This window comes from Scyliorhinus torazame, chromosome 1, assembly GCF_047496885.1.
Source record: "Scyliorhinus torazame isolate Kashiwa2021f chromosome 1, sScyTor2.1, whole genome shotgun sequence".
Classification (NCBI taxonomy): domain Eukaryota; kingdom Metazoa; phylum Chordata; class Chondrichthyes; order Carcharhiniformes; family Scyliorhinidae; genus Scyliorhinus; species Scyliorhinus torazame.
Window position 1 is genome coordinate 4,135,276 of NC_092707.1, and position 12,056 is coordinate 4,147,331.

Below are 12,056 nucleotides of genomic sequence, written 5' to 3' on the forward strand. Positions count from 1 at the left end.
AGAGTGCAGAAAAGATTTACTAGGATGTTGCCGGGACTTGATGGTTTGAGTTATAAGGAGAGGCTGGATAGACTGGGACTTTTTTCCCTGGAGCGTAGGAGGCTTAGGGGTGATCTTATAGAGGTCTATAAAATAATGAGGGGCATAGATAAGGTAGATAGTCAACATCTTTTCCCAAAGGTAGGGGAGTCTAAAACTAGAGGGCATAGGTTTAAGGTGAGAGGGGAGAGATTCAGAAGGGCCCAGAGGGGCAATTTCTTCACTCAGAGGGTAGTGAGTGTCTGGAATGTGCTGCCAGAGGTAGTAGTAGAGGCGGGTACAATTGTGTCTTTTAAAAAGCATTTAGATAGTTACATGGGTAAGATGGGTATAGAGGGTTATGGGCCAAGTGCGGGCAACTGGGACTAGCTTAATGGTAAAAACTGGGCGGCATGGACTGGTTGGGCCGAAGGGCCTGTTTCCATGCTGTAAAGTTCTATGATTCTATGATTCTATAACCCCACCTAACCTGTATATCCCTGGACACTAAGGGGCAACTTTATCATGGCCAATCCACCTAACCTGCACATCTTTGGACTGTGGGAGGAAACCGGAACACCCGGAGGAAACACACGCACACACGGGGAGGATGTGCAGACTCCGCACAGACAGTGACCCAAGCCGGGAATCGAACTCAGGTCCCTGGTGCTGCGAGGCAGCCGTGCTAACCACTATGCCACCCCAGTTTCCTTTGTACCTAACAAGAGAGTGTTCAAAGAAAAAAATAAACATTATTAAAGCCTCTATTTCTCCTTCAGGCACTGTCCGGAGTTTCATCTTTGCCGTGGGTTGGTAGGAGCAGCTAACCTGGCAGGGCAGACACACACACACACACACACACACACACACACACAGTGCACTGTGGTAAACCACTGTGTTCCTATATTAAGAAGTCTTACAACACCAGGTTAAAGTCCAACAGGTTTGTTTCGATGTCACTAGCTTTCGGAGCGCTGCTCCTGCCTCAGGTGAAAGCTAGTGACATCGAAACAAACCAGTTGGACTTTAACCTGGTGTTGTAAGACTTCTTACTGTGCTCACCCCAGTCCAACGCCAGCGCCTCCACATCATTCCTATATTAAGGGTTGTACGGTAGAACCTGCACTACAGGTTCACCTGGGCCCCTGCATGCTAGCTCCGCCCAGGAGCCGGGTTCTAAATATGCGTGGCCTTCAGCTCGCAGCCATTTCGTCAGCTGCTGTAGGAGGCCACACTTCAGATACTAATAAAGCCTCAGTTTGAATTCAAATTCATCTCCAGCCAAATTGATCGTGCCTCATGCACTCTGGCAGGGCAAACACACACTGTGCACTCTGGCAGGGCAGAGACACACACACTGTGCTCTCTGGCAGGGCAGAGACACACACACTGTGCTCTCTGGCAGGGCAGACACACACACACTGTGCACCCTGGCAGGGCAGACACACACACTGTGCTCTCTGGCAGGGCAGACACACACACACTGTGCTCTCTGGCAGGGCAGACACACACTGTGCACTCTGGCAGGGCAGACACGCACACACTGTGCTCTCTGGCAGGGCAGCCACACACTGTGCACTCTGGCAGGGCAGACACACACACTGCTCTCTGGCAGGGCAGACACACACACTGCTCTCTGGCAGGGCAGACACACACTGTCTGTGCTCTCTGGCAGGGCAGAGACACACACACTGTGCTCTCTGGCAGGGCAGAGACACACTGTGCTCTCTGGCAGGGCAGAGACACACACACACTGTGCTCTCTGGCAGGGCAGACACACACACTGCTCTCTGGCAGGGCAGACACACACACTGCTCTCTGGCAGGGCAGAGACACACTGTGCTCTCTGGCAGGGCAGAGACACACACACACTGTGCACTCTGGCAGGGCAGACACACTGTGCACTCTGGCAGGGCAGACACACACACTGTGCACTCTGGCAGGGCAGCCACACACACACTGTGCTCTCTGGCAGGGCAGACACACACTGTGCTCTCTGACAGGGCAGAGACACACACACACTGTGCTCTCTGGCAGGGCAGACACACACTGTGCTCTCTGGCAGTGCAGACACACACACACTGTGCTCTCTGGCAGGGCAGAGACACACACACTGTGCTCTCTGGCAGGGCAGACACACACTGTGCACTCTGGCAGAGCAGATACACACACACTGCTCTCTGGCAGGGCAGACACACACACACTGTGCTCTCTGGCAGGGCAGACACACACTGTGCTCTCTGGCAGGGCAGAGATACACACACTGTGCTCGCTGGCAGGGCAGACACAAACACACTGTGCTCTCTGGCAGAGCAGACACACACTGTGCTCTCTGGCAGGGCAGAGACACACACACTGTGCTCTCTGGCAGGGCAGACACACACACACTGTGCTCTCTGGCAGGGCAGACACACACACACTGTGCTCTCTGGCAGGGCAGACACACACTGTGCTCTCTGGCAGGGCAGACACACACTGTGCTCTCTGGCAGGGCAGAGATACACACACTGTGCTCTCCGGCAGGGCAGATACACACACACTGCTCTCTGGCAGGGCAGAGACACACACACACTGTGCTCTCTGGCAGGGCAGACACACACACACTGTGCTCTCTGGCAGGGCAGACACACACTGTGCTCTCTGGCAGGGCAGACACACACACATTGTGCTCTCTGGCAGGGCAGACACACACTGTGCTCTCTGGCAGGGCAGAGATACACACACTGTGCTCTCTGGCAGGGCAGACACCCACCCACACACTGTGCTCTCTGGCAGGGCAGAGACACACACACACTGCTCTCTGGCAGGGCAGACACACACTGTGCACTCTGGCAGGGCAGACACACACTGTGCACTCTGGCAGGGCAGAGACACACACACTGTGCACTCTGGCAGGGCAGACACACACTGTGCTCTCTGGCAGGGCAGAGACACACACACTGTGCTCTCTGGCAGGGCAGACACACACACACTGTGCACTCTGGCAGGGCAGAGACACACACACTGTGCTCTCTGGCAGGGCAGAGATACACACACTGTGCTCTCTGGCAGGGCAGACACACACTGCTCTCTGGCAGGGCAGACATACACACTGTGCTCTCTGGCAGGGCAGACACACACTGTGCACTCTGGCAGGGCAGACACACACACACACCGCTCTCTGGCAGGGCAGACACACACTGTGCTCTCTGGCAGGGCAGTGATACACACACTTTGCTCTCTGGCAGGGAGAGACACACACACACTGCCCTCTGGCAGGGCAGACACACACTGTGCTCTCTGGCAGGGCAGACACACACACACTGTGCTCTCTGGCAGGGCAGAGACACACACACTGTGCTCTCTGGCAGGGCAGAGACACACACACACTGTGCTCTCTGGCAGGGCAGACACACACTGTGCTCTCTGGCAGGGCAGACACACACTGTGCTCTCTGGCAGGGCAGAGATACACACACTGTGCTCTCTGGCAGGGCAGACACACACCCACACACTGTGCTCTCTGGCAGGCAGAGACACACACACGCTGCTCTCTGGCAGGGCAGAGATACACATACTGTGCTCTCTGGCAGGGCAGACACACACCCACACACTGTGCTCTCTGGCAGGGCAGAGACACACACACACTGCTCTCTGGCAGGGCAGACACACACTGTGCACTCTGGCAGGGCAGACACACACTGTGCACTCTGGCAGGGCAGAGACACACACACTGTGCTCTCTGGCAGGGCAGACACACACTGTGCACTCTGGCAGGGCAGACACACACTGTGCACTCTGGCAGGGCAGAGACACACACACTGTGCTCTCTGGCAGGGCAGAGACACACTGCTCTCTGGCAGGGCAGACACACACTGTGCTCTCTGGCAGGGCAGAGACACACACACTGTGCTCTCTGGCAGGGCAGACACACACACACACTGTGCTCTCTGGCAGGGCAGACACACACACACATTGTGCTCTCTGGCAGGGCAGACACACACACACATTGTGCTCTCTGGCAGGGCAGACACACACACACTGTGCTCTCTGGCAGGGCAGACACACACTGTGCACTCTGGCAGGGCAGACACACACACACTGTGCTCTCTGGCAGGGCAGACACACACTGTGCACTCTGGCAGGGCAGACACACACACATTGTGCTCTCTGGCAGGGCAGACACACACACACTGTGCTCTCTGGCAGGGCAGACACACACTGTGCTCTCTGGCAGGGCAGATACACACACACTGTGCTCTCTGGCAGGGCAGATACACACACACTGTGCTCTGTGGCTGGGCAGGCACACACTGTGCTCTCTGGCAGGGCAGACACACACACACACTGTGCTCTCTGGCTGGGCAGACACACACTGTGCTCTCTGGCAGGGCAGACACACACACACACTGTGCTCTCTGGCAGGGCAGAGGCACACACACACTGTGCTCTCTGGCAGGGCAGACACACACTGTGCTCTCTGGCAGGGCAGAGACACACACACTGTGCTCCCTGGCAGGGCAGACACACACTGTGCTCTCTGGCAGGGCAGAGATACACACACTGTGCTCTCTGGCAGGGCAGACACACACTGTGCACTCTGGCAGGGCAGAGACACACACACACTGTGCTCTCTGGCAGGGCAGACACACACTGTGCTCTCTGGCAGGGCAGAGACACACACACACTGTGCTCTCTGGCATGGCAGACACACACTGTGCACTCTGGCTGGGCAGACACACACACTGTGCACTCTGGCAGGGCAGAGACACACACACTGTACTCTCTGGCAGGGCAGACACACACTGTGCTCTCTGGCAGGGCAGAGACACACACACACTGTGCTCTCTGGCAGGGCAGACACACACTGTGCACTCTGGCAGGGCAGATACACACACACACTGTGCTCTCTGGCAGGGCAGATACACACTGTGCACTCTGGCAGGGCAGATACACACACACACTGTGCACTCTGGCAGGGCAGAGACACACACACACTGTGCTCTCTGGCAGGGCAGACACACACTGTGCACTCTGGCAGGGCAGATACACACACACACTGTGCTCTCTGGCAGGGCAGATACACAAACACTGTGCTCTCTGGCAGGGCAGACACACACACACTGTGCTCTCTGGCAGGGCAGACATACACACACTGTGCTCTCTGGCAGGGCAGACATACACACACTGTGCTCTCTGGCAGGGCAGACATGCACACACTGTGCACTCTGGCAGGGCAGATACACACACACACACTGTGCTCTCTGGCAGGGCAGATACACACACACTGTGCTCTCTGGCAGGGCAGACACACACACACTGCGCTCTCTGGCAGGGCAGAGATACACACACTGTGCTCTCTGGCAGGGCAGACACACACACACTGTGCTCTCTTGCAGGGCAGACATACACACACTGTGCTCTCTGGCAGGGCAGACATGCACACACTGTGCACTCTGGCAGGGCAGATACACACACACACACTGTGCTCTCTGGCAGGGCAGATACACACACACTGTGCTCTCTGGCAGGGCAGACACACACACACTGCGCTCTCTGGCAGGGCAGAGATACACACACTGTGCTCTCTGGCAGGGCAGAGACACACTGTGCTCTCTGGCAGGGCAGACACACACACACTGTGCTCTCTGGCAGGGCAGAGACACACACACTGTCCTCTCTGGCAGGGCAGACACACACACACTGTGCTCTCTGGCAGGGCAGACACACACTGTGCTCTCTGGCAGGGCAGAGACACACTGTGCTCTCTGGCAGGGCAGACACACACACACTGTGCTCTCTGGCAGGGCAGAGACACACACACACTGCTCTCTGGCAGGGCAGAGACACACTGTGCTCTCTGGCAGGGCAGACACACACACACTGTGCTCTCTGGCAGGGCAGACACACACTGTGCTCTCTGGCAGGGCAGAGATACACACACTGTGCTCTCCGGCAGGGCAGATACACACACACTGCTCTCTGGCAGGGCAGAGACACACACACACTGTGCTCTCTGGCAGGGCAGACACACACTGTGCTCTCTGGCAGGGCAGACACACACACATTGTGCTCTCTGGCAGGGCAGACACACACTGTGCTCTCTGGCAGGGCAGAGATACACACACTGTGCTCTCTGGCAGGGCAGACACACACCCACACACTGTGCTCTCTGGCAGGGCAGAGACACACACACACTGCTCTCTGGCAGGGCAGACACACACTGTGCACTCTGGCAGGGCAGACACACACTGTGCACTCTGGCAGGGCAGAGACACACACACTGTGCACTCTGGCAGGGCAGACACACACTGTGCTCTCTGGCAGGGCAGAGACACACACACTGTGCTCTCTGGCAGGGCAGACACACACACACTGTGCACTCTGGCAGGGCAGAGACACACACACTGTGCTCTCTGGCAGGGCAGAGATACACACACTGTGCTCTCTGGCAGGGCAGACACACACTGCTCTCTGGCAGGGCAGACATACACACTGTGCTCTCTGGCAGGGCAGACATACACACTGTGCACTCTGGCAGGGCAGACACACACACACACCGCTCTCTGGCAGGGCAGACACACACTGTGCTCTCTGGCAGGGCAGTGATACACACACTTTGCTCTCTGGCAGGGAGAGACACACACACACTGCCCTCTGGCAGGGCAGACACACACTGTGCTCTCTGGCAGGGCAGAGACACACACACTGTGCTCTCTGGCAGGGCAGAGACACACACACACTGTGCTCTCTGGCAGGGCAGAGACACACACACTGTGCTCTCTGGCAGGGCAGAGACACACACACACTGTGCTCTCTGGCAGGGCAGACACACACTGTGCTCTCTGGCAGGGCAGACACACACTGTGCTCTCTGGCAGGGCAGAGATACACACACTGTGCTCTCTGGCAGGGCAGACACACACCCACACACTGTGCTCTCTGGCAGGCAGAGACACACACACGCTGCTCTCTGGCAGGGCAGACACACACTGCTCTCTGGCAGGGCAGAGATACACATACTGTGCTCTCTGGCAGGGCAGACACACACCCACACACTGTGCTCTCTGGCAGGGCAGAGACACACACACACTGCTCTCTGGCAGGGCAGACACACACTGTGCACTCTGGCAGGGCAGAGACACACACACTGTGCTCTCTGGCAGGGCAGAGACACACTGCTCTCTGGCAGGGCAGACACACACTGTGCTCTCTGGCAGGGCAGAGACACACACACTGTGCTCTCTGGCAGGGCAGAGACACACACACTGTGCTCTCTGGCAGGGCAGACACACACACACACTGTGCTCTCTGGCAGGGCAGACACACACACACATTGTGCTCTCTGGCAGGGCAGACACACACACACATTGTGCTCTCTGGCAGGGCAGACACACACACACTGTGCTCTCTGGCAGGGCAGACACACACTGTGCACTCTGGCAGGGCAGACACACACACACTGTGCTCTCTGGCAGGGCAGACACACACTGTGCACTCTGGCAGGGCAGACACACACACATTGTGCTCTCTGGCAGGGCAGACACACACACACTGTGCTCTCTGGCAGGGCAGACACACACTGTGCTCTCTGGCAGGGCAGATACACACACACTGTGCTCTCTGGCAGGGCAGATACACACACACTGTGCTCTGTGGCTGGGCAGGCACACACTGTGCTCTCTGGCAGGGCAGACACACACACACACTGTGCTCTCTGGCTGGGCAGACACACACTGTGCTCTCTGGCAGGGCAGACACACACACACACTGTGCTCTCTGGCAGGGCAGAGGCACACACACACTGTGCTCTCTGGCAGGGCAGACACACACTGTGCTCTCTGGCAGGGCAGAGACACACACACTGTGCTCCCTGGCAGGGCAGACACACACTGTGCTCTCTGGCAGGGCAGAGATACACACACTGTGCTCTCTGGCAGGGCAGACACACACTGTGCACTCTGGCAGGGCAGAGACACACACACACTGTGCTCTCTGGCAGGGCAGACACACACTGTGCTCTCTGGCAGGGCAGAGACACACACACACTGTGCTCTCTGGCATGGCAGACACACACTGTGCACTCTGGCTGGGCAGACACACACACTGTGCACTCTGGCAGGGCAGAGACACACACACTGTACTCTCTGGCAGGGCAGACACACACTGTGCTCTCTGGCAGGGCAGAGACACACACACACTGTGCTCTCTGGCAGGGCAGACACACACTGTGCACTCTGGCAGGGCAGATACACACACACACTGTGCTCTCTGGCAGGGCAGATACACAAACACTGTGCTCTCTGGCAGGGCAGACACACACACACTGTGCTCTCTGGCAGGGCAGACACACACTGTGCTCTCTTGCAGGGCAGACATACACACACTGTGCTCTCTGGCAGGGCAGACATGCACACACTGTGCACTCTGGCAGGGCAGATACACACACACACACTGTGCTCTCTGGCAGGGCAGATACACACACACACTGTGCTCTCTGGCAGGGCAGACACACACACACTGCGCTCTCTGGCAGGGCAGAGATACACACACTGTGCTCTCTGGCAGGGCAGAGACACACTGTGCTCTCTGGCAGGGCAGACACACACACACTGTGCTCTCTGGCAGGGCAGAGACACACACACTGTCCTCTCTGGCAGGGCAGACACACACACACTGTGCTCTCTGGCAGGGCAGACACACACTGTGCTCTCTGGCAGGGCAGAGACACACTGTGCTCTCTGGCAGGGCAGACACACACACACTGTGCTCTCTGGCAGGGCAGAGACACACACACACTGCTCTCTGGCAGGGCAGAGACACACTGTGCTCTCTGGCAGGGCAGACACACACACACTGTGCTCTCTGGCAGGGCAGAGACACACACACACTGCTCTCTGGCAGGGCAGAGACACACTGTGCTCTCTGGCAGGGCAGAGACACACACACTGTGCTCTCTGGCAGGGCAGAGACACACACACACTGCTCTCTGGCAGGGCAGAGACACACTGTGCACTCTGGCAGGGCAGACACACACTGTCTGTGCTCTCTGGCAGGGCAGACACACACACACTGTGCACTCTGGCAGGGCAGACACACACACACACTGTGCTCTCTGGCAGGGCAGAGACACACACACTGTGCTCTCTGGCAGGGCAGACACACACACACTGTGCTCTCTGGCAGGGCAGAGACACACACACACTGCTCTCTGGCAGGGCAGAGACACACTGTGCACTCTGGCAGGGCAGACACACACTGTCTGTGCTCTCTGGCAGGGCAGACACACACACACTGTGCACTCTGGCAGGGCAGACACACACACACACTGTGCTCTCTGGCAGGGCAGACACACACACACACTGTGCTCTCTGGCAGGGCAGACACACACACACACTGTGCTCTCTGGCAGGGCTGACACACACTGTGCTCTCTGGCAGGGCAGACACACACTGTGCTCTCTGGCAGGGCAGAGACACACACACTGTGCTCTCTGGCAGGGCAGACACACACACACACTGTGCTCTCTGGCAGGGCAGACACACACACACACTGTGCTCTCTGGCAGGGCAGACACACACACACTGTGCTCTCTGGCAGGGCAGAGACACACACACACTGTGCTCTCTGGCAGGGCAGAGACACACACACACTGCTCTCTGGCAGGGCAGAGACACACACACACTGTGCTCTCTGGCAGGGCAGACACACACACACTGTGCTCTCTGGCAGGGCAGACACAGACTGTGCTCTCTGGCAGGGCAGAGACACACACACACTGTGCTCTCTGGCAGGGCAGAGAGACACACACACACTGTGCTCTCTGGCAGGGCAGACACACACACTGTGCTCTCTGGCAGGGCAGAGACACACACACACACTGTGCTCTCTGGCAGGGCAGAGACACACACACACTGTGCTCTCTGGCAGGGCTGACACACACTGTGCTCTCTGGCAGGGCAGACACACACTGTGCTCTCTGGCAGGGCAGAGACACACACACTGTGCTCTCTGGCAGGGCAGACACACACACACACTGTGCTCTCTGGCAGGGCTGACACACACTGTGCTCTCTGGCAGGGCTGACACACACTGTGCTCTCTGGCAGGGCAGACACACACACACACTGTGCTCTCTGGCAGGGCAGACACACACACACTGTGCTCTCTGGCAGGGCTGACACACACTGTGCTCTCTGGCAGGGCAGACACACACTGTGCTCTCTGGCAGGGCAGAGACACACACACTGTGCTCTCTGGCAGGGCAGACACACACACACACTGTGCTCTCTGGCAGGGCAGACACACACACACACTGTGCTCTCTGGCAGGGCAGACACACACACACTGTGCTCTCTGGCAGGGCAGACACACACACACACTGTCTGTGCTCTCTGGCAGTGAGCTGGAGTTTGTCGTTGGAGTGAAGCTTGGGAAAATATGCAGCCCCTCCCGTGTCCGGGGGAGGCTCATGCGCAGTTGCCTGTCTGCCTGCACTGATTGTTGCAATGTCGGATGGAGCAGCAGGAGGTTCCCGCACTGAGCTGGCCAGCGCAGGAGAACAAGTACATTTGTAAAAAGGAGAGTCCGAGAGATTGTGTTCAAGTATCAACGCAGAGAGATTAAGGATAGAGGGAAGGTGAGCAGACAAAGGGAGGAATAGAGGGAGGGGGAGAGAGAGGGGGGGGAAGGAGAGAGGGACAGACTGAGAGAGAGGGGGGACAGAGAGGGAGGGAGTCAAGGTCGGAGGGTGTGAGAGAAAGACTAAGGAGAGAGTGTGGGAGGGAGTGAGGGAGGGACAGGCAGAGGGAGGGAGTGAGGGACAGGCAGACAGAGGGAGGGAGGGACAGGCAGACAGAGGGAGGGAGGGACAGGCAGACAGAGGGAGGGAGGGACAGGCAGACAGAGGGAGGGAGGGACAGGCAGACAGAGGGAGGGAGGGACAGGCAGACAGAGGGAGGGAGGGACAGGCAGACAGAGGGAGGGAGGGACAGGCGGAGGGAGTGAGGGACAGGCGGAGGGAGTGAGGGACAGGCAGACAGGGAGGGAGGGACAGGCAGAGGGAGGGACAGGCGGAGGGAGTGAGCGACAGGCAGAGGGAGGGAGTGAGGGACAGGCAGAGGGAGGGAGGGACAGACAGAGGGAGGGACAGGCAGACAGAGGGAGGGAGTGAGGGACAGGCAGACAGAGGGAGGGAGTGAGGGACAGGCCGAGTTAGGGAAGGAGTGAGGGACAGGCAGAGGGAGGGAGTGAGGGACAGGCAGTCAGAGGGAGGGACAGGCAGACGGAGTGAGAGGCAGGCAGAGGGAGGGAAGGACAGGCAGAGGGAGTGAGTGAGGGACAGGCAGGCAGAGGGATGGAGGTCGCCATGCCAGCCCTGGACAAGGCAGCCTCCGAGCTCTCGGTGACCGATGTTTATGACATTGCGGCGGTTGTGGGTCAGGAATTTGAGAGAATCATCGACGTTTTCGGCTGCGACGCCATCGCCAAGTTGATGCCCAAAGTGGTGCGGCTGCTGGAGCTGCTGGAGGTGCTGGTCAGCCGCAACCAGCTGGACCCCGAGATGGAGGAACTCCGCCTGGAGCTGGACCGACTGCGGCTGGAGAGGATAGACCGCATCGACAGGGAGAGGAAACACCAGCAGGTCAGCTGGACGGGGAAACACCAGCAGGTCAGCTGGAGGGGGAGAAAACACCAGCAGGTCAGCTGGAGGGGGAGAAAACACCAGCAGGTCAGCTGGAGGGGGAGAGGAAACACCAGCAGGTCAGCTGGAGGGGGAAACACCAGCAGGTCAGCTGGAGGGGGAAACACCAGCAGGTCAGCTGGAGGGAGAGGAAACACCAGGTCAGCTGGAGGGGGAGAGGGGGACTCCAGGTCAGCTGGAGTGGGGGAGGAAACACCAGCAGCTCAGCTGGGGGGGGACACCAGCAGGTCAGCTGGAGTCAGGGAGAAAACACCAGCAGGTCAGCTGGAGTGGGGGAGAAAACACCAGCAGGTCAGCTGGAGTGGGGGAGAAAACACCAGCATGTCAGCTGGAGTGGAGGGGGAAACACCAGGTCAGC

At 58.4% G+C, this 12,056-nt stretch overlaps 1 protein-coding gene across 4 annotated transcripts in view; it reads left to right on the plus strand.

The window, feature by feature from the left end:
* Positions 1–11,189: 11,189 nt before the first annotated feature.
* rilpl1 (Rab interacting lysosomal protein-like 1) overlaps positions 11,190–12,056 on the plus strand; it is a 184,044-nt gene continuing 183,177 nt past the window's right edge. Inside the window, exon 1 of one of the 4 annotated variants that reach the window (XM_072513565.1) lies at positions 11,190–11,638. In XM_072513565.1, coding sequence (XP_072369666.1) covers positions 11,351–11,638 — 288 coding nt within the window. In that variant the 5' untranslated portion in view covers positions 11,190–11,350. The remainder of the gene's footprint in view (positions 11,639–12,056) is intronic. The other 3 variants (XM_072513473.1, XM_072513738.1, XM_072513654.1) reach the window with 3 other exon arrangements.